The sequence below is a fragment of the Panthera tigris genome, chromosome E2 (assembly GCF_018350195.1).
Source record: "Panthera tigris isolate Pti1 chromosome E2, P.tigris_Pti1_mat1.1, whole genome shotgun sequence".
Taxonomy (NCBI): domain Eukaryota; kingdom Metazoa; phylum Chordata; class Mammalia; order Carnivora; family Felidae; genus Panthera; species Panthera tigris.
The window spans coordinates 46,851,559-46,875,091 of NC_056674.1; the positions used below are offsets into that span (position 1 = coordinate 46,851,559).

The following is a 23,533-nucleotide window of genomic DNA, read 5'->3' on the forward strand; positions in this document are numbered from 1 at the left end:
GTTCACATCCCCAGAGAGAAAGGGAGAGAAAGCCTTCCTACTAGGTGCCCATCTATAATGCTAAAATTTCTAAGGATAGTCCACAGATGGAGAAAGGAGTGTCGGCAAAAACAAAAATCCCCACCCTCTCACTTTAATAAGTAGACTGCAACACATTATTAATTTAATCAAATAAGTAATATATTAGTCTGGCTTTAAAAAAAGCAAAGAATACAGAGAAGCAATAATAATCATCTAAAATCCTGCCATTGCTTATAAAATTTGCCATATTTGCATGCATAACTTTTCCCATAAAAATATAGAAGTCATTTTTATAAAAATTGGATGGGTCCTATATGTAGGATGGCCCATATACATATAATATAATTGGTCTTTTTCCCACTTACTGTAATACACACATCCTTCCATTATTCTAAAATGCTGCATGGTCGTTTAACCAACAACTTCTGGACATTTAGATTACTTCCCCTACTTCCATTTTGCTATCACTAACACTGCAGTTAACATCCTTAAACAAACATCTTCATAGACTTACTCTTTTCTTCCCTTAGAATAAAATCCCATAAGGGGAATTGCCAAGTCAATTGTCCTTCTTTAGGACTTTTGTTCCATATTGCTAAATTACTTTCAAGAAAGAAGGCAATTAACACTCCACGAACAATAAATGAAAGTGCCCATTCCCTCAATACACACACCAACTGCATTTAACAAATATTTTAATCTTTCAATTCAATAACATTTTAAACATCTCATAACAGCCAAACTTGATTAGATAGAAAAAAACACCTGAGGAAATTTATGTATTTTTTTTTCTAGACTGACCTGAACCAGTTTGGAGGAATTCTCTTTTCTCTTCCTCTCTCCCTCCCATGTGTCCTGCCTGCCTGCCTGCCTGCCTGTGATTCCCTTTCTTTTCGAATCATAGCTGCATTGTCATATTTTTCATAAAGCTGAGTAAGAAATTCAAACAGCACTATTGAAAAGAACAACCCGGCACTATCTTATGAAGTTAAACTTTCACAAGCCTTTTAACTGGACCTACACGTGGGAGAAACACTCGCATAAGTGGCTGAGAAGGCCCAGGAATGCATACAGCAGCCCTGTCCTGCCCTAACTAAGGACCTGACTACAACCTACCTGTACATCCCCAGGAAGAAAGATGAGTAAACTGTGCCATATTCCCACACTAGACCATCATATGGCAGTGAAAGGGATGAGCCACAGATAAATACAACCACACGGATGAATCTCAGAAACCACTTCAAATGAAAAAAGCAAGTTGCAAAAGATTAAGTACAGTATAATAAAATTTGTATAAAGCCCAAAAGCAAGTAAACATAATTAACATATTGCCGGGGGGTACATACATATGGGATAAAAGCTTTTTTCTCAGATAAATAATAATCACAAAATTTAGGGTGTTGGTTATCTCTGAGGGGGAAGGCAGGGTCAGAAGAATGGAACAGAGGGAACTCATAGATGCCACACCAGGAATGTTTCAGATCCCAGAGGGATCACACCTATTATCATTCCATATATGTTCTGAGCATCTGAATGGATCAACCACAGAGAGGTGATTATGTATTGCACACTCACTAGTTAGCAAATTTCATTTGCTAATATGTCAAGTAGTGCTCTGATGTCCCCAGAGAGCACAGGTGATTTTTCTTTGCTAAAACCAGGCACCATACTTTTCTGGCTGGGTGCCTGCCACCGAAAATACAGAACAGAGCCTCTCCCGAGGATTCCACAATCCCCCAGAGAAGGGCTGTACCCCCACATCTCAAGTGGAGAATTCCCTCCACTCTGGAGAATCAGCAAGGGAGAAAAATGAAGCAGAATGTACAACAGACACAACTTCAAGAGGAATTCCCTAAGGCTCAGGGCTATGACCTTACCCATTCTCGTGTTCTTTTCTAAAAATAGCTCCCGAATTCTGGTAAATGGTTAGAGGAAAATAGCCTATTTTTAAAGGAGAAGTCCTAAATAGCGAAATCATTTTGCTTAAGCAATGAGCCAAGTCACTTCTAATGAGGTTGTGGCATTACTGGAAATAAGAGATATATTTAAATAAATAGTCCATACATTACCCCAATAAATCACTTGAAAAATATTCTCAAATGTACTAAATGTATTTTTAGTGGCATATGCCTGACCTTTCTGGAAAGAGAAAGACAATGCTGGAACATTTTGAGAATAAACATTTATCCAAATTAGTAGTCAAGACACTAGTAAAATTGTTTTACATTTTCTTAACACCTTTAACTATACCCTGTGCTTCAAGAACAATTTATTTTTCCCACCTTTAATAAAATACAGATTCTGCCTGTAAAGTAGCAGGAATATGAGATCAGAAACTTTTTTGATGACCCAATGAGAAATCCTATAATGGTCCTATTACTTCAAGGCCTCGGGCAGGATAGATATATGTATTTGCAACATTTCCATAAAATGACTTGCAGTCCATAAAATGTTAGTTTTTATGACTGTGTTTCTGAGTGTTTTAAAATCAGTGCCATATTCTTTTTTTTATAATATTCACAATAAAAATGTAAATAAAACCCATTTATTCATTCAACAAACACATTCTGAGAACCTGCTCTCCGCCTGGTAATCTGCTAGGGACACGCAAGTCTTCTTTCAAAGTCCTCATAGCCTCGGATGTTTTATAAAGCCCCCTGTCTTAAATAGCATCTGAACCTTTGTATGTTATGTTCCACTGCCTAAAAAATCATGATAATAATCGATATAACAACAATTAAAATAATAATATGCCACTTGCAATTATGTGGATGGAACTAGAGGGTATTACGCTAAACAAAATTAGTCAGCAAAAGACAAACATCATAAGACTTCACTCATATGAGGACTTTACGACACAGATGAACACAAGGGAAGGGAAGCAAAAATAATATAAAAACAGGGAGGGGGACAAAACATAAGAGATTCTTAAATATAGAGAACAAACAGAGGGTTCCTGGAGGGGTTGTGGGAGGGGGGATGGGCTAAATGAGTAAGGGGCATTAAGGAATCTACTCCTGAAATCATTGTTGCACTATAAGCTAACTAACTTGGATGTAAATTTAAAAAAATAAAATAAAATAAAGTAATAATAGAATAAGTTTTTCTCGAGATAGTGCTTCAGGTTGAGGTTTGGGGCAAGAATTTCCAAACCTCAAATATCTCCAACCCCGATGCTTCCCTCACCCCACCTCTCTCTCATCTCTCACTCTCTGCTTTCCCCTTCTCTGATCCTTAGCTAAGCTCACTGTCTTCCCTTTTGTTCCCTTTCTTCTCTCTTTCCTGTCTTCCCTTTACTATAAAACTTCTAGAAAAACATTCATGCGACTCTCTCCTCTCAGAAACTTCTGGTCAACTGTGGGCAATTTCAGTCCTTTGCTCTAGCCACAGGGACACAAAGGTCAGCAGCGGCCTCCTGCTGCCTGATTTTCCTCATCTTACTTAAACTTCTGTAGCAGGTACACCTTGGACCCCATGATCATTTGTCTGCCTTCTCCCCTTTAGGGAGGTCTCTTTACTGGTTTTCTTTCTGCGGGACCCTTCTCCACTCTCCTGGCCAGCTCCCTCTCTCTTTGCCCACCCCTCCAGTATTGGTACTCGCACCACAAACAGCACCCCCACTTATCCTGTTACTGTGACCGCCGTGGGCTCTTCTCGTGGGCCGCATGCAACCACACACGAGGGCTCTTTGCCTGGAATGCTGACCCTGAAATCCTCATTTCACACATTCCCCTTCTCTCTTCTACTTAAATCTCATCTTCCAGGACTGGCTTAAATGAAGGCAGCGTGTAGTGGCTGAGGGCATGGATTCTGGAGCCAGATGGTGGGGGTTCAAATGCTGACTCTGCACTGATGAGCTAGCTCTGTGACCTTGGGCAAGTTACTTAACCTTTTTGCGCCTTAATTTCCCCAACTATAGCATGAAGATAGTAATAGTATCTGCCTCCAAAGATTGTTATGAGGATTAATGAGTTAATATTTTTAAAGTGTTTAGAGCAGTGCCTGAAACATTGTTAAGTACCATGTGTGTTTGTGTAGGGGGGGGAAGTCAACTCTGAAAGTATTTTCCAAATGCTGAAACTTCTAATCACCTCTTACCAGCCTTCCTATCACTATATATTGTTTTTAGATAAGTGTCTCCCTGTATACTCTGAGCTCCCTTGGTCAGGAACTGTGTCCCAGTCCCTTCTGGATTCCAAACTGGCACAAGGCAGCTCTCAGAAATATCGTTAAATGAGAAGATCATATGGGATGAGCTTTCCACAGCCGCCGATCTTTATGGCAACTCAGAGATCATGAGCCTAGAATTTCCTTGGAAGGCATTTTGGCAGGGGGTGAGGGTGAGGTGTTATAAGGCACCAGCACTTTCCAGTCCCACAATTTCTTCAGCCCCGTAAACTGATCAGGTGACAGGAGTCATAGTAGTGCCAAACCCGGCTAATCCAAACCAGAATGGCACAAACAGTACCTTTCTGTATCACATAGGTTGAGTTTTATTTTCCATCCTTCATACCTGTTTCGTTCTTTGTGTGTAGTTAATGAGCTTTACATTTAAAGCGAGAAAAGCCAATAAAACACAAAAATCACAAATCAACCGTGCTTTGTTCAAGAGTATTCTGTTTAATCAAGAAACTTCCCTAAGAATTACACTCAATTCAGCCACCAGGTGCCAGGTCGCAATAGGTGCTATAGAAAGAGGGCCAGGGAGAATGTAAGAGAAAAGCTGTGCTTCCTTCCCTTGACGCTAACAATGCCACATGTGATACAATACACCATCCCCCTCTAGGCAAGCATCTTTAGAAATCAAAGATGTTCCTATAACCTACTAATGCATCTGTGCCTTTAATTAGCCCAATCGAGCATATAACTCGGTAAAATCTCTCACCTTTTTTGCTCCTTTCAACTAATTTCTGAACATTGCATTTTCTAGTAAGCTTTCACTGCATAACGAGCAGTAATGAAATGACCAATATTAACCCATTGTTAGATTAAACAAAGTACATCATTGGCTGATAGCATTCCATATTATTGGGGTTTGAAATGGGCCCCATCCTATGTTACAAACATTTGGTGTTTGCCTAATGAGACCATTCTTGTACCTACAAAGGAAAAAAGACATTGTATTAAAACATTTCATGTTAATGACGGCATGTTCAGCACTTTCCACTCACAGCCACATCTGTGGGTGAGGCAGGTTTCTTGATATTAAATGCCGCAGTTGGGCCCATATTCTTAGCGAGATGTCTGATTGGCTACTCCCCAAATATACCTTAAATTGGCTTAAAATAGAACAATCACATGCTAACCCGGTAGCATTAGCAACTCTATTAACAGCCAATTTCACATCCACACCAGAGGGAGTAAAAGGTAATTTGCTCATTATCAACACCCTCTGGCAGTGGAGGGAAATGACTGTTCATCAAAAAGTATTTTCCAACATAACAATAGCAGCGCCCATATGTAACCACCTCACTCTCCCTTCCCTCCATGACTTGATCACTGGAGAACAGCTACAGGAAAGACTGAAATATAAATGGGCTTGATAATCTACCTGCCTGTCCCCTACCCAGCATCCAAAACCAGCCCTACCTTCACCTCACCTCAGTCCTTTAGGGTAATAAATAAAATGCTGGACAAATAATCCTACAGGGTACAGGGTGGATCCCACTACAACAGAAGTTATTTAGATCAAAAAGGTCTCCAAGCGTCCACTATTTGACTAGTATCTCAGACTACTCTAACTTAACCCAGATGAATGTGGACAGTTCTTTGGAGCCCACTGTAACCAGATATGATCTGTAGATTCACCTAGTGATTGAAAAAAATAAGTCATTCAAGAAACAGACTATTGTCCCAAAGGGGAAATTTTAAATCTCACCCCTGGCCTTAGTATATATGTCTTCAGAAATGAAGTTCTTTTTTTGCTTTTATCAGTGTTTAATAAGCTTCAGTATGATGTGTTTATATATTTGGATATAATATTATACCATTATAGTGGCAAATTAAAGAAACATTTCTTATCTAGCACCTCTGTTCAGCCAGCTGTTTTTATTTGAGAATGATCATCTCCTAATTCTTGTCTTGCTCTCGGGGCCTTCTCCTCTTCCTACTTTTATCCACCCTCTCTCCTATACACAGAAGCCAGGCTAATCTGCCTGAAGCAACTCTCAAAGTGTCACTCCCCCTACTCTGAGTTGCCTCTCTGCTGCTCCCTATTGCCTCCCCATTGCTTCTAGATGAATTCCAGACTCTACATCCTAGCATCTAAAGCTTTTCACAGCCCTGCCTCTCCTGCTTTACTAGCTCTAGCTTTACTAGAACATAGCCCATCTGCCCTTACCAGAATCAAAGGCAAGATCAAATGCAACTGTCCCCAAAAAGTCTTTTTTGATTGTTCCAAAGGGAAGTGATCCACTACACTTCTGAACTACAGTAGTTTTGGGATTGTCTGCCAGTAGATTACAAGGAGGCTTCCCCTGGAACTTGTAATTGAGAGAAAGATTGTTCTAAAAGAGCTGAACCATACCCAGAGTCACCTTAGAGAGACAGAATAGGTCTCAGATCTGCACAACCTGACTGTATCAGAGTAACCCATTTAAGGAAAGAGCTTATCAGTCTGATCGTGCAGAGGGGGAGGAAAAACATAGTCACAGAGGGAATGATGTCTGGACCCCTTCTAGGGATGTCGAGGAGAGAGGGAACCTTGGCCAACAGATTGACAGTACCAGCCCCATTGGTGAGACTTTGCTGTCTGAGACAGTTACATGATGCTGTCCTACCCAGTTGCTATTCAACATTAGACTCTTTAAGTGTCCTTGGTTCTGATTCTGTCACCCAAAAACCTCTTTGGTTTCTGATGTTGGTCAGAAAGTGTGTTAGATGTATGGACTAGGAGTAGTCTGGCTCGCATGATGGTAATTGCTCACTACAAAGTATGGACTGTGAGTATTCTGGCTCACGTGATGGTGATTTCTCACTACAAACTAATTAATCGGCTTTTTATTCTCTCAGTAACTATTACTGAGCATCTGCTATGTACCAGGTACTTGTCTACTCACTTGAGATAAGCTGGTGAACAAGAAAAATATAGTCCCTTGACCTATGGAGTTCACAGTGTAGAGAGAAATACAGACAAGTACACTTACAATTCTAATATAGTGTGATGATTGCCTTGTTGGGGTTGTTCAGGGGATAAGGGCAGGACCACATGCTTGGAGGAAGCACCCTGGCTTTGGGAACCAGAGAAGGCTTTGTAGAGAAAATTATATTTACCCTGAGTCCAGAGGCAGCAGCTAGAGTGAGCCCAAAGCTGATGGGAAGAGGGAAATGAAATGATAGCATATAGCATAAGCAGCATGGGCATAAGATTCAGGGTATGTCTGAGAAGCTGCACACAGTTCAATAAAGCTAGAGTGGGGAATACGAAGAAGGGCAGCAAGGGTCAGGAAAGCAGGGCGCAGATCAAGGAGGCCTCATAAACCATTTTAAGAATCTGTTTTCTATCATGAGAACAGTGGAGAATTATTGAAAGGTTTTAAGCAAGTAAATGACACGATCATATCTCTAATTGCTGAAGGAATAGGCAGGGTCATGGGGATGAGGAGAAGGGGGCCAATTAAAAGATTTATTTAGAAGATACAACAGGCAGAACTCAGTGAATGGTAAGATGAGAGGACTAGGAGTTGATAAGAGAGAGTGGGGGAGGGGGAGAGAAGGAAGGAGAGGAAATTCAAGATGGCACTTGCATTTCTGGGCTTGAATAGATGGAATAAATTGTGGTACCTTTCACTGAGGCAACGTGTAATAGTAGTTCCGAGCACAAAGTCCAGGTAGTCCAGAGTTGGGCTACCTGGGTTTGAATCCCTGCTTTACCACTTACTACTGTGTAGTCCTGGGTAAGTTACTTAATCTCTCTGTGCCTCATTTCCCCATCTACAATAAAGATAACCAGAGTATTTATTCACAGAGTCGTTAACACAGATTACATGAGTTAATAGTGACGTGCTCAGAATAGTGCCTGGAATGTAATAAATGCTTGTGTGTTTGTTAAGTAAATAAAATAAGTGACACAGGAGGAGTAGCAGGTTTGGAGTAGAGGACTCAGTTTCATTTTGGAGATGCTGAACTGCAGAAATCTGTGGAACAATCAAGAATTGCTGTCTAGATGGTAGTTGCATAAATAGATCTGGAGCTCCAAATGGAGATGTGTGCTAGAGATTTTGTTCTGGGAGCAACCTCATATGAACAGTAACTGAAATCAGGACAATGGATAAAACAGATCAGAGAGGGTGTAGAAGGAGAGAGGAGGACAAGACAAGGGAGATCCTTGGGGACCATTTCAGGAATGGATAGAAGAGGTACTTTACTTGCCAAAGACATTGAGAAGCAGTCAGAAAGGCAGGTGGAAGACTTGAGCTTTTCTCAGAAACCAAGGACAGAGAGTATTTCTAGAAGGAGGAGGTGGCCCCTGGTGTCAAGTTTGTCAAATACAATAAAGACCAAGAAAAGCCCATTGGATATGACAACAAAAGTTTGACCTTGGCCAATCAGTGTTGCTGCCACTGGGTGGGTGAGTAGGTGTGTGGAGGCAGGAGGAGGGAGGGTGGTGGAAGAAAAATAAAAACAGCGAATGCAAACAATTTATTCATGGAGATAGTGGGGAGGTGTGGGAAGGAGAGAGCAGACAATAGATGGAGGTCAGGAGAGGCTTTTTTTTGGTGTAATACAAGATACTTGAGCATATTTAAATGCTGTTATGGTTTGAATTATGTCCCCCAAAATTCATATGTTGAAGTCCTAACCCCCACCCAGTACCTGACAATGTGACCTTATTTGAAAATAGGGTCACTGCAGATGTAATTAGTTAGGATGAGGTCATACTGGAGTAGGGTGGGCCCCTAATGCAATAAGACTAGTGTCCTTATACAAGGGAAATTTGGAGACAGACTTGCACACAGAGAGAACAGCATGTGAACATAAATGCTGAGATGGGAGGGGTGGGGGCAAACCACCAGAAGCTAGGTAAGAGGCACAGAACAGATTCTCCGTCCCTCCTGGCCCTCCTCAGAAGGCACCAACCATGCCCACACCTGGATCTCGGACTCCTAACCTCCACAAATATAAGACAACAAATTTTTACTGTTTAACCACCCAGTTTGTAGTACTCTGTTACACCAGCCCTAGGACACTAACAGGACAGCGAATGGGACTTTCCACCACTTACAATATTAATCAGGGTCCTGGTAGGGAGTACATGGCACACTCAAGCTGAGTAATACATGGAATGTTTTATAAAGGGATCAGGTATAAAGGTGTGGGCAGGAGGTGAGAAAGCCACAAGTCATCGTGCAATGCCCGGGTCCAGTAAGAGTAGGCCTGGACCATCCCCAGACCCCAAGGGCCAGTGCTGGAGCAAACCTACCCAAAATGGGCAGAAGAGTGGCTCAGAAGGGGCCTTGACAGAAGTGTGACACCAGCCTCAGTCACTGCTGGGTACCTGCCAGGGCCAGATCTGAGGGTGAATGTGCAAATATGGCACAGCCCTCCCTCCCTCTGATCTGCTGGTGCTCTGCATCGGCCACACCCACCGGAGGCCGGAGGGCAGGTGAGCTGGCTGACCTCGTGGGGCTTGGACCAGAGGCAGGAAGGATAGAGACTAGAAATGAGCGGAAAATGGAAACCCAGTCCATGCCTTTGCACATTTTGGAACCACTTGACTACATTATATATTCAAATGCTTAAACTTTTAAAATGCTAATAAGAAGAATCATTAGAAAGGGAGAGGCTGCAGTCACTAGGCCACTCATTGCGTGAAGCCCCTGCGGGAGGGAAGGGGGCTGTTTTATGGCACCAGTACTCTTGTAGTTACATTTGTCATTGTTCATTTCTGCTTCACCTGATGCATACTGGGTTCTTTGCACTTTTTAATTACTGAATAAATTAATATTTATAGTCCCTATTTCTCTATCCACTGAGAGGGACTTTTTCTACTACCACCTGACCTCTTAACTATTTGAAGTGACTGAGGCGTATCTCTCTCCTAGGATACTTTCAAGATATGCCAGTGACTGTAACTGTAACCAGAACAGGTCTGGTCTAAAATCTGGGCTCATACAAGACAGGAACTTACTCCCAGAGAAGTTTCTGTTTATGACATAATCGGTAACAATCATTTCTTTTATCTATGATTATAGACATTTAACTAAACCTGTGTCTAAACTAGTACATGTTGACATACTATCGCTTTTGTATGCTCCTATACTAGCTTTAACCAATGTTTCGTTTCAAATGAAATCTTAATTCATTGTAGAAATTAATACAATAATCATAAGAATAATAAGTCTTTTGGGTCACCTGGGTGGCTCAGTCGGTTAAGTATCTGACTTTGGCTCAGGTCATGATCTCACACTTCATGAGTTTGAGCCCCACATAGGGCTGTGTGCTGACAGCCCGAAGCCTGGAGCCTGCTTCTGATTCCATTTCTCCCTCTCTTTCTGCCCCTCCCACACTCATGAGCGTGAGCACACCCACGAGCTCTCTCTCTCTCTCTCTCTCTCTCTCTCAAAAATAAATAAACATTAAAAAAAAGAATAATAAGTCTTTTGGGGCATCTGGGCTCAGCTGGTTAAGCATCCAACTCTTGATATCAACTCAGGTCATGATCTCATGGTTCATGGGATCAAACCCTGAGTCAGGCTCTGCAATGACAGCACAGAGCCTGCTTGGGATTCTCTCTCTACCCCTCCCCTGCGTGCTCTCTCTCTCTGTCTCAAGATAAATAAATAAATAAATAAATAAATAAATAAATAAATAAAAGAAAGAAAGGAAGAAAGACAGAAGGAAAGAAAGAAAAATGAGTCTTTTATACTAAAGACTGATGTACACATGTTCATAACAGTTCACCTTTGGATTTTGCAACCTAAATAATTTTTAATCTTACAAAGTAGCACCAGCTGTGTGGCAGTCTTTTGAGTCCTTGGGTTGGCTTTCCCAAATGAAATTAAGGAATTGTTTTATGACAACCCACTTCAGAATTCTTCGGCTTCTCACACCATAATTACAGCTGCAATCCGCTAGTCCCCTGCTTCTTGAAGCACAAAGACCCAACCCAATCTGGAAGTCGCTCTAATGACTGGACTATCCATGTGAATATCCCCACACTGTATTATTGGTCTCTGGTGGGGGGAAAAGGAATGTGATAAAATACAGACATTTTCATAGCAAGAGGAGAAGTTGCTCGTGGGTAAATAAATCATTTGAGGAAAATCAGAATTGAGCTTTGACCCAGTTTCTCCCTCATATGAATAATGGGATTACAAGGACGAGCTAGAACAGGCCTCAGAGATCAGTGAGGACAAAGGAGGAAACCAGATGAGTGGGAGAAATGACCTATGACAGAAATTCAGCCTTCAGGATCTTTCCAGGTGGGGATGTCTGAGAGCTGGATAGCATATGGGAAGAAACCTCAATAAGCAATGAGAATAAGCCACACATGGCTGAGCACTTTAATAAGAAAGAAAGAAAGAAAGAAAGAAAGAAAGAAAGAAAGAAAGAAAGAAAGAAAGAAAGAAAGAAAGAAAGAAAGAAAGAAAGAAAGAAAAGAAAAATTTAAAAAGCAAAAGACAAGATGGAGAGGAAGTGGGGAGTACCCCACAGTCCAAACTGTCTTCTTACAAAATGCATTTCCATGAATGGTTCCGGCTATTTCTAATTTTTTTTTAAGTCATGCCCACATGCTGCAACGCCCAGAAAAGTTTTCATTCCTTCCCTTCGTTTTGGAGACAGAAATTCCCTTTCAAGCTTCCTTGTTACCGGAACTGTGGGAGCACCGGGGTTCGCTGGAGCCTGGCGGCTTTCCTCCCTCATTGCCACTTGGGCGGTTGACGTGCTCTCAGTTACAAAGCGCCGGACTGCTGCTGCCTTCAGTCAATCCGTTTAGCCGAAGGCCTCTGATTTGTTCACATTTACTACAACACATAGAGAGGGCTGGAGGATTTTTTTTTTTTTTTTTTTTTTTTTTTTTTTTACTATTGATCTGGTGCTTTAAGAGGGGAAAAAATCTCCTTGGCTGTCTAAACACTATTGATCCCTGCTTGGGAGTCGCAGCAGAAGTGTAGAAAGGGCGTGGATGAATTGAAATTTCATTTCCGACAACTTGTTCCTGTTATTTTTACCCTTTTGGACGGGGAGAAACACGTTGCTGCGGCTTCAGTCAATGTGGTCGATAGCTCCACTGAGAAACTCAACACGGCTTCTGCCAGAGGTTTGGCAATGAGACATGATGTTGGATCTGGAGTGTACAGAAACGGAAGGATGCTGGTGAAAAGCACAAGGTCTTAGCAAATGGTTTGGAGCTCACTCTGACCTACAGGGAGCTGTGGCTTTGGAGAAAAGGATTACAGAGACAACAACATTCCTGTTTGGGAAAAGGCCCCGAGCGGTCTCCTAAGAAGCTTCGTGGTTACCGGTGCCCTGCCTCAGACTCTTGGCTGGCTTTCTGTAACAAGCAAAAGAGAGATCCTCTGGAGCCAATGCTAAATTTCAGGCCTCAAAGAGGAGCATTATGTTGAGCTCTTACAGGAGGTTGCTCATTACCATCCAGAAAAGCACTGATGCAGAAACTGGAGCTGCAGGCCCGCAGGGAACGAGTGGACGGCACTGGGCGTTCAAGGGCACACATCTGCAGCCAGGGGCCTCAGGAAGCACTCCCACCCCGTCAGCACGCTGAGTAGATATGGTTTGGTGCCAACAGCACCGGCTTTGTTCTTAACTTTTATGAGATGTTCAAAGAATACAGGAGAGAACCAGGCTCCTTCTTCCTAATGGCAACATCTGGCATTTATGTAGCCATGCACCTTTGATCCTTCAGGATCCCAAAGCGCTTTACAACCTGCTACAGTGCTAATGGCCACAGCAACCCTCTTACAGTAAATGCAGCCAAATATTCCCCACATTGGTTCCCTCTTCTCAATTTTGCAGTGTATAGAACAGTTCTCCATTCTGGAAGAGGAAAGATTCCAGTTTGGATCTCAAGCACCTCTTTTGCTGGTCATTTTTACATTTTGTTGGGTACTGTCTCCCCACACACACCTCGTTTCTTTTTAACTAAAAATACTTCATAACCATTCTTAATAAACAGTGCTTTGTTTACATTTCCAATTATTTTATAGGCCCCTTTCTGCTCCTATCCCCATCCCTCCCATTCCAGAGAAACATGGAAATGCTCTTCTCTCCTGGGAGCCAAGAATCTGCATTGTGGATGAGGTTGCAAATTCAGTCACAATAAACAGAATTAAGAAAAACTGAGCTGGCATTTGACAGAAATTGTAAAATGACACTCAGAAATGTTGCTCTTGTGGAAATTACTGATATTAAAATATAAATCAGTGTCTTGTGTTTCCCGTAGCACCAGGGGCTCTATTAGGTTATGCAGTTTGATTGCTGAGCTGAACCTAAGAGACTAGGCAGTTCGGTGCGGAAGTTATCCCAAAGTATTTAACCCCTCTCCTGCTGGAGAGCAGGCATCTGAAGCAAATGCCAGTTGAAAATATCGCCTCCAAAAGGCCTTGGCTTTTTCATTGAATGCTTTGAAATTCTGGGAAGAGGCAAGTGGGGTAACATGGGGAGAGTAGGTAAAGGAATTTAGAAAATCCTTTCTCAAGGCAAGAATCTTATTGCACAGTACCAGGAAGAAGACAGCCTGGGGCAACTCAAAAAGCAGAATCTATGCTAAAGAGGGTAAAGGGAAAAAAAACCATTAAAATTTTTTTAACCTTACCCCTGTTTTATATGTGATTTCTTTAATCCTCATCACAACCCTGCAAGGGAGATAATATTACTCCAGTTTTTCTCAAGTGAGAAAACTGAGACTCAGAGACGTTAATTTGCCCAAGGTCATAGAACTTGAGTCAAAATAGGAAGCCTGACTCCATAGAGAAGTGGCTGGGGCAAGGAAAATACAAGATGAGCCTGGAGCGGTGTGTGATGCCAAAAAGCAAGGAAGTACTCAAGAAAGGACAGGGACTTGTTGAAAGGACACGGGAACCAGAATGAAAGAGCTCCCAGGGCTCCCGGGTGGCTCAGTCAGTTAAGTGTCCGACTTTGGCTCAGGTCGTGATCTCACAGTTTGTGAGTTTGAGCCCCACATCAGGTTCTGTGCTGACAGCTCAGAGCCTGGAACCTGCTTTGGATTCTGTATCTCCCTCTCTCTCTGCTTCTCCCTGCTCACACGCTCTCTCTCAAAAATAAATAAAGATTTTTTTTAAATTTTTTTTAAAAGAAAGAGCTCCCAATGGCCGAAGTTGGACCATTTGAGCAACAAAATAAATAATAATATTAGATCATAACCCATGAAATAAAATATATAGCCATGAGTTTATATGGATGTAAATAAATAATTAAATGGGGGAGAGGGGAATTCCGATGAATAAATGTAGAAGGAATAAAGGAAATATAAAATCCCTATTACAACACTATAGCAATAATCGTTGCAAGCAAGATCAGCCTTGCTAAAAATAGTGGGTGAGAGTTTCAGGAAAAAACAAAACAGGATATTTATGTACTCTCAAAGTATCTCCCCCATCTTAAAAAGTTATTAATTATAATGGGGAAAATAGTATAAATGGATAGTGGATGAACTCAGTAGACACCAGCATAACCAAATGACCAAGGTTGACATCATGAGTAATAAGGCATATTGACATTCTGTAAGATACTAACATTGGGAAGCCAGAGAAAGGATACATAGGAACTCTGTCAACTATTTTTGCAACTTTCTGGAAATCTATAATTATTTCAGAAAGGTCCTATGTTCCTCATCTTTCACCAGAGTAGACCACAGCCACTCTTGTGGAGAGACAAAGCAAATCACAAATAACCATAATAAAGGCAGGTTGTGTTGTGTTAAAAGAAGTACAGATAAAGTTCTTTAAGAGTATGAGGGGTTACCTACCTGGCAAGGCTGCTGTAGGATTAACTCTGTTATTTTATGTTTATAACAGTGCCTACACGTGACATATAGCAGTTGGCATACAAATGTTAATATTACATGTGGCTGGAGGGAAGATGACAGAAATGGCAGTTGAGTTGGGGCTTGAAGGTGTGTGATTTTTGGACAAGCAGAAAGAAGATTTCTCGTTTATAAATAAAGATACTAAGCAATCAGGTGGGAGAGTTTTTGCCATGTCAGTCAATCATAATGGCAACCAAGATTAGAAGTGTACTTCAAAAGAGGAAATTTTACTAAATGGCATGGAAATACTACTGGTGTCAGTAGGAGGATAGAGTATGTCACTCTCTTCCCCACTCTGGATCCCCCTACTCCATACATCAAGAGGAAAAAAAGAATGAGTGAAGGCAGGGTTACCTGGATGGCTCAGTCGGTTAGATGGCCAACTCTTGGTTTCATCTCAGGTCATGATTTCACGGTCATGAGATGGAGCCCTGTGTTGGGCTCCCTCCCTCTCTGCCCCTCCCCCACGCCCCTAAAAATAAATAAACTTAAAAAAAAAAAAACCAGTGAAAACAAAGAGCTGATATATCAAGAGAAAACCGAGTCAAGAAAACCACTATCAAGGAAAGGAAGAAGCATCTGTGGATAAAAGTTGGTCCATAATGAAATGGGGGTTCCAAACTATACAGTAGAAGCAACTTGTGGAGGTGCTAAAAATGGGGAGTGAGTTGTAGAAAGGTATCTCTGAGAGGATCATAAATAAGGATACTTTGTCCACTTATTTGCATTAGATTCCGCTGAATGAAACGAAAAAGTCCAAAGTGACTTAAGAAAGAAATTGTACTCTCTCTCCAGGCCTAGTATGGTGGTTTCACACCATTCAGGGGCTTAGGCACTTTCTGTTCTGTCTCTGTGACCATTTCCTCATGTTTCAAATGGCTGCTGGGTTAAATCAGGAAGGAGGAGGGGGCAAAGAGCTGGGCAGTACTACTAATTAAGAAGAGTTTCTGGGGGTGCCCGGGTGGCTCAGTCGGTTCAGTGTCTGGCTCTTGGTTTCAGCTCAGGTCATGTCTCACGGTTCGTGGGTTCGGGCCCCCACATGCTCGGGAGTCTCTGTGTGTCCCTCTCTCTGCCCCACCCCTGATCTCTCTCTGTCTCTCCCTCAAAAATAAAAAATAAAAACTTAAAAAAAGAAGAAGAAGAAGAGTTTCTGGAAGCTTCCCACAGTATTTCCTCTTACATCTCAGTGACTAAAACTTAGACACGCAACCAGACCTAGCTCCAAGAGAGTCTGGGGTAGGTAGTCTTTTATTTATTTTTATTTTAAGTGTAGTTAACATACAGTGTCATATTAGTTTCAGATGTACAATATACTGATTCAATAATTCCATATATTACGCAGTCATCAAGTTAAGTGCACTCCTTTTTTTTTAAGGTTTTATTTATGTTTTGAGACAGAGACAGCACAAATGGGGAAGGGGCAGAGAGAGAGGGGGAAGGAGGATCCAAAGCTGACAGGCTGAGCCGACCCACTGAAAGCAGCAAGCCTGATGCAGGCCTCAAACCCACGCACTTTGAGATCTTGACCTGGGCCAAAGTCAGACACTCAACCAGCTGAGCCACCCAGGCACCCCAAGATAAGTGCACTCTTAATGCCCTTTCATCTGCTTCACCCATCCTCCCACCCGCCTTCCCTGGTAACCATCTGTTTGTGCTGTATAGTTAAGAGTCTGTTTTTTGGTTTGTCTCTTTTTTTCCCTTTGTTCATTTCATAGACTTTTAGATGAGCACATAGACACCCAACAAAATTAGGGTTCTGTCACTGAGGAAAAGAAGAAGTATGAATATTGGAATAGGCAATTGATAGCCTCTGTGAAAAGTACCAAAGAAGGGGCACCTGGATGGCTCAGTCGGTTGAACATCTGACTCTTGATTTTGACTCAGGTCATGATCAAAGGGTCGTGGGATCAAGCCCCATGTGAGTCTCCACACTGAACATAAGCTTAAGATTCTCTCTTGCCCTCTGCCCCCTCCCCTTCTTGCACTCTCTCTCTTTAAAATTAAAAGAATAAATGTTTTAATTGAAAAACCAGGGGCTCCTGGATGGTTTAGTTGGTTAAGCATCTGACTCTTGATTTTGGCTTGGGTCATGATATCACAGTTCATGGGCTTGAGCCCCTTGTGGGGCTCTGTGCTGACAGTACAGAGCCTGCTTGTGATTGTCTGTCTTCCTCTTTCTCCCTCTTTCTCTCTCTCTGCCCCTCCACTGCTTCCGTGTGCTCTCTCTCTCTCACACACACAATAAATAAACTTTTTTTTTTAAGTACCAAAGAAGAGACCCATGGGGAGAGAATTTCACCTGTGACAGTGAGGCTGATAAATCCTGGAACACCTTCTCTTGTTCCTCCTGGACCCTCATTTCTTCTGCCATTACAAAGTCTCCTTCTGGGAAGACCCAACTAACCATGTTTCCTCTCCAGGAAAGCCTTGGTCCTGGGGTTGGACTATAACTCAATTGGTGACATTGGTGTCAGGTCCCTACTCACTAAGTTATGGTGCAGAACCTGAAACCCTGGCAAAACCATCTCCAGCATCATCTCCTCCTGCCATCTTCCCCTATCAGATATGCCCTTACGTGGTCAGGGATTTTTCTCTTTGTATCCAAAGAGGCAAACTCTGTTCATGCCAAGCCTCTGCAAGCTATGGCTCCATCCATGCATTCTGGGTAGAAATAATTGATTGTACAAGGAATATTCCTACCAATTCATGGTGCTCACATATTTTTTGAAAATAGAGGAAATATTGGGGTGCCTGGGTGGCTCAGTTGGTTAAGCATCAGACTTTGGCTCAGGTCATGATGTCACAGTTTGTGAGTTTGAGCCCTGCTTCAGGCTCTGTGCTGACAGCTCAGAGCCTGGAGCCTGCTTCAGATTCTGTGTCTCCTCTCACTCTCCCCCTCCCCTGCTCATGCTCGGTCTCTCTCTCTCTCTCTCTGTCTCTCTGTCTCTCTCTCTCTCAAAAATAAATAAACATTTTTAAAAACATTTTTAAAAAATAGATGAAATATTGAACATCATCTGATTATTTCAATAATTAGGAGCCTTAGGATTCATCACACCTTTTACATTAGTAGGAGGTGGAACATTGGAGAAAAATATAAAACCCAGCAAGAATAAAGGAAAGACTTATGCCTGAGGGTAGGTAAATATACTCGTTTTGATTAACCCCCAAGGATAACTTTAACTTTATTTTTAAAACTCATTTCTTCCTGACACACAGCACTCTATAAGCTTAATGTGTAAAGCATAATGACTTGATTTACATATATTGTGAAGTGATTACCATGATTAGTTAAGATCATCTAAAAAAAAAAAAAAGATTTTTTCCTTGTAATGAAAACTCTTAGGATTTACTCTCAACTTTCAAATAGACCATACAGCAATGTTAACTATAGTCATCATGTTGTACATTACATCCCCCATTCTTATTTACCTTATAACTAGAAGTTTGGTTTTCTAAGGCTTGTAGTCCATCCTTATACCCAGGGAGTACTAGTTCCTTGGGGAGAAAGCCAGCATCAGCAATCTGTGGTTATGGCATTTGTGTAACCTCATGAGGGTAGATGGTGTATGAAATACTAACATATGTTTCCCATCCTGCTTGCTCAACCTGTATTTCATTGAACTCATTCACTTGTACTCTTTTTCCTTCCTCTCCCAAAAACAAAACAAAGCCTCTCTGAATTAGGAAAGAGGAAGGAGAGGGGAATTTGAGCATAAGCAAGAGAATTAGACTCTGGTGAGATTGATGAGGTGGGAAAGAGCTGGGGAAACAATAGAACCCCAGATAGGTTTAGCAAAGCAGGGGCCAAAGAGACTTTTGATCAATACCAGGATTGGGAGGCAGGAAAGTGAGCAAAACCTTAGGATCCTATCCCCTTCATCTTAACACCTTTCCAAACAAAATGTAGAATGATGTTAGGACAGGTCTAATAAGAGAAATCCTGAGACCGATCTCATGTGTATGTGTTTGTGTGTGTGTGTGTGTGTGTGTGTGTGTGTGTGTGTGTGTCTGTCTTTCTCTATGCATTAGGAACATCCTTGGAAAATGAAACAGGGCCAGCAGCCCCAAAGCCCACAGTATGAGGAAGATTCAATAAATCCAGCCTGTTGACCAGGACACTATTAGCACACTCAATCTGGGAGAGATGTCCATGACCATGGACCAGAGCCACCTCTGATGCCAGACTCCAACCTAGGACCCCAGAATTTAGGTGTACTCTGAAGAGGAGGTAAAGAGGTAGAGGGAGATGTGAACTGATTTATTTTTAACCTGAAAATGATGGCACTTTCTCAGAAATAACTAAGATGCTGTTTCTGCCATTTGTTGGAATGAGGCTCAGTAACCAGGTTGAATAATAAAAAAGTTACTTTTTCTTTACACATCTGAGTTCATACGTGCTAAACTAGTGACTCATGTGAGGTACAGTGCTAGGTGTTTCTTGAGAATCTGGAAGGTGCTCTGAGTGTGAGCTGAGGCCAACCAGGAAGCACAAAACATCACTGGATACTCTGAGTTTCTGGTTTCACTAAAATTGTTTATTTGTTTGTTTGTTTGTTTGTTTTTCTGGTCATAGCCGTCATGAAGAGAAGGCCTGCTGGGGCAGGGGGGAAGAGGGCAAGACTTTTGAATACAAGAAAGCAATTCCTGGGCAGATGCAGCAGAATTGGATGTGCCAGTGGAAGAGATGAGGCATGAAGAAGTGGCGATTTCAAAAGAGATACAGAAGACATAGAATGAGGCTTTGAAAAGAGAGAAGACATTCAAGTCCTTGGCCCAGAGATCTGTACCCACAGATCAGGTAGGGAGCCCTCCCTCCATTATGAGTTCTGTCCTCTACAAAATACTGGTCCAGCCACACTCCTCAGAGAGCACTGTGAAGGTTCCACACGATCATTTTATAAAGCATTTGAGGCTCCTTCAAAGCACTCTTCCTTACCCATCTGGCAAACATTACTGTCAAATGCACTGAAAATTTATCATATAAGCCTTCCATTTTTTTCACCATAAGCAATTCCAAATTGCCCACTGCTGTTGTTAATGACTCACAGGATTCCCATGTCTCCTTCATGGAGACACACAACTTAGTTCTCTCTTTCTTTTCTTCTAACTTACTTTACTTAGTGAAGTCCAATATCTTTTCATGTAAATATGAGGCCCTATGCCTTACACTTCTTCCAAACATTCTTGGCCCTTGCAGCTAGTTGTGTAACTCCATAGTTGACAAAACCATCACAATCTAGACAGCCGTTTCTGTCCTTGGGATAAGATTTCATTTGATTTAAGAGTCATCTCCAGACCATCCTGCAGGTCTGCCTGTAGAGGAATATTTTTTTTAATATTTATGTATTTATTTTGAGAGAGAGAGAGAGCAGGGGAGGGGCAGAGAGAAGGAGAGAGAGAATCCCAAGCATGCTCCGTGCTGGCAGCGCAGAGCCCGATGCAGGGCTTGATCCTGTGAACTGTGAGATCATGACCTGAGCTGAAATGAAGAGTTGGACACTTAACCAACTGAACCACCCAGACACCCCTGCCTGTAGAGGAATACTATTCTCCAGGATATATTTGTTCCATTCCAACTTTTGTGTGATGCTTAGGCTGGTTATACGAAAGAAACATGTGCATCATGGTAGAACATTGAATCAGTAAACCTTAGAGACAATGGTCATTTAATTCAACCCCCCAACCTCAGTTTATAGAGCCAGAAACAAAGCCTCAGATAGATGAGTGCCTTTCATTCCAAAGGCCATTCCCTGACATGGGTGCTAAACTAGGTTTAGAAGCTTGGTGGCCCAGAGCCTTGTTTAGTGTTTTTATGCCACATTACTTTTAATCTTCTAGTTTATATGTTTATGTCCCCCCCCCCAACTCATGTGTTGAAATTCTAATTCCCAAAATGATGGTATTAGGAAGTGGGGACTTTGGGATGTGATTAGGTCATGAGATGGATTAGTTCCCTTCTAAAACAGACTCCACATAGGTCCCTTGCCCTTTTAGCCATGTAAAGTTACAGGAAACACACACACACACACACACACACACACACACACACACAGCTGTTTCTGAAGAAGGTCATCACCAAACACCTAACTTGCTGGGGACTTAGTCAAGGATCTCTCAGCCTTCAGAACTGTGAGAAATTTCTGTTGTTTATAAGCTACCCTGTTTGTGATACTTTGTTACAGCAGTCCATCTGGCTAAGATGCCTAGTGTGGACATCATTTGTGATGGTCACCAATACTTCCTTTAGGGGATAAAGGAAGAAGTTAGGCATGACCACGTGACTTGTTTTGGCCAATGAAATGTGAGCCGAAGTGAAGTGTGTCACTTCCACTCTAAGACCCGGTATGTTACCCCTCTGCTGCCATGGCAACAGGCAACATACTAGATGACAGAGGTTCTACCAGCTGAGGACAATGAGGAACAGCCCCAGCTGACTCATAAAGGGCATGTAGCACAGTGAGAAGTAAACTTTCATGGTTTTAAGTCACTGAAATTTGGGGGCTGTCTGTCACTGCAGCATCACCTAGCCTCTCCCTACTGGGGAAGCCTGAGCTACACCCCCACTCCCATGATGCACTTCTGTGCACGAAGACTAAAGAGGGTAAACAATGCAGCATATCAGAATACAACCCCATAAAACATTCCAAATTCCATGTCTCACCAGCATTCTTTCTTCCTCTTGGCTTATATTAGGGGTAGGGGATGTGGTTCATTACAAAGAATGAGTATTTTGATAGCTTCTCATTCTTGGAACTATTCTGCAGGTAAGTGCCTGGTGGAAATCTCCTTTAGTCTTAGAATGAAAAACATGATAAATTGGATTATTTTAATAAGTCAGTTCGTTATGACCTCAAACACATTATCCTGTAGTTATGCACACACAGTGCAAAAATCTTTGGTTTTCTTTGAGGCTTTTTATATAGATAATTCTCAGCACTCTATGATCATAGTTTCTACATAACTTTATAAGCACCAACATACAGTAACTTGATGCTTTGAAAAAACCACATCATCAGATATCTCCAAATTAATAGTTATAAGTTAATGACAGCTCCTCATGGAGTAGTAAAACAGCCTGTGTGACCTTGGGTAAGTCACTTAGCCTCTCTGGACTTCAGTTTCCTCCTCTGTAAAACAAGGATAGTGGGGTTATCCTGAGAATGAAGTTGGGTTGTGCACATTCTGTCTGGTTCATAATTAGTGCATAATGTTAACTATATTTGAGCCATTGAATAGTGAGAAATCTAGAAAGTAAGATCTCAATACTTTTGCTTTCCAAGAAACTATGAATTCAGAAACTCTTTGGCCCACCAAGTGTTGGTTTTGGGGGAAACCTGTAAATCCTTGGTCCTGTCTTTCTGGTAAAGGTTTTAACATACTTTTGAAAACACAGATGGGCAGACAAGTAGGTATTGCTAACAGTTCAGGAAATTTTTCCAGGCTCCCTGCTGAGAGCACACATCCAGATGGGAAAACCTTTAAAGGGCCAGGCTTATTTCGATTTTTGCCATCTTAAATCTTGGACTTTTGCAGGTTTATAACAAAGCTCAGAAAATGCTAAAGCTTAAAGAAGAATTGAGAGGTGCCAAGGAAATGAAAGATGAGGTAAGGCTCCTAACTCTTCTACACACATGGAGTCGAACCTTTGTTACAATTAAATTCAAGTTTCATGACCCCAAACTCCAGTAATAAGCATCCCAAAATATCACAGAGATGTAGGCAGCAGACCATAGCATTTAAGAGCCCAGACTTGAACAAAGTGGGTCGTGGTCCACATCTACTAGCACTATAATATTGGGCATGTTACTTACCCTCTCTGAGCTTCCTTCCCCTTACTTAGAAAATATGAATAATTAGCACCCTTTTCAAAGGCTTGCTGTGAGGATTGAGTAAGATACTGTGTGTAAAACACCAGTGCTCAGGACATAAGAAGTGTTTAATAGATCTTAACTATTGTTGCCAACATTGTTCTTTATCTGGAATGGTATGGAAATGGAGTCTTCTAATTAGTCTAATATTTTGGCCAAACTGTGTTTACCTATTCCCTCACTTGTTCCAGAAAGCTTTTAAGGCGGATGTTTAGGTTAGCATAGGATTGTCCCACATGACTTATGCTTTTAACAGACCTTCTTCTAATGAACACTTTCCTGCTGCATTACTGCAGGAAGCTGTACAGAATTTGCTGCATGTTATTCAGGGAACAAGGATCTGGCATGGATTTTCTAGAAGGGCATTTCTTCATTCAACTTATATCCTTGGCCCACCTTAGATGTGCCAGGCATAGTTCTAGGGGGTGAGCATAAAGCAGTGAACAAAATAGAGAAATATCCTTGTTCTTGTGGAGCTTACTCTCTAGTGAAATAATTTGTCCAAGGGTATGATGGAGAAAAGTATGTAGCAATGGCCCAAGTGCCATAAAAATTAGCCCATATTCCATAGGTGGCTGACCTCTGTCATATGCCATGTGTATCCTAAACCATATATTTATGTAGTGTGCCA

At 41.8% G+C, this 23,533-nt stretch overlaps 1 protein-coding gene across 3 annotated transcripts in view; it reads left to right on the forward strand.

Moving 5' to 3' along the window:
* Positions 1–21,524: 21,524 nt before the first annotated feature.
* PMFBP1 (polyamine modulated factor 1 binding protein 1) overlaps positions 21,525–23,533 on the forward strand; it is a 46,121-nt gene continuing 44,112 nt past the window's right edge. Inside the window, exons 1-2 of one of the 3 annotated variants that reach the window (XM_042970564.1) lie at positions 21,525–21,798; positions 22,568–22,639. In XM_042970564.1, coding sequence (XP_042826498.1) covers positions 22,589–22,639 — 51 coding nt within the window. In that variant the 5' untranslated portion in view covers positions 21,525–21,798; positions 22,568–22,588. The remainder of the gene's footprint in view (positions 21,799–22,567; positions 22,640–23,533) is intronic. The other 2 variants (XM_007074940.2, XM_042970565.1) reach the window with 2 other exon arrangements.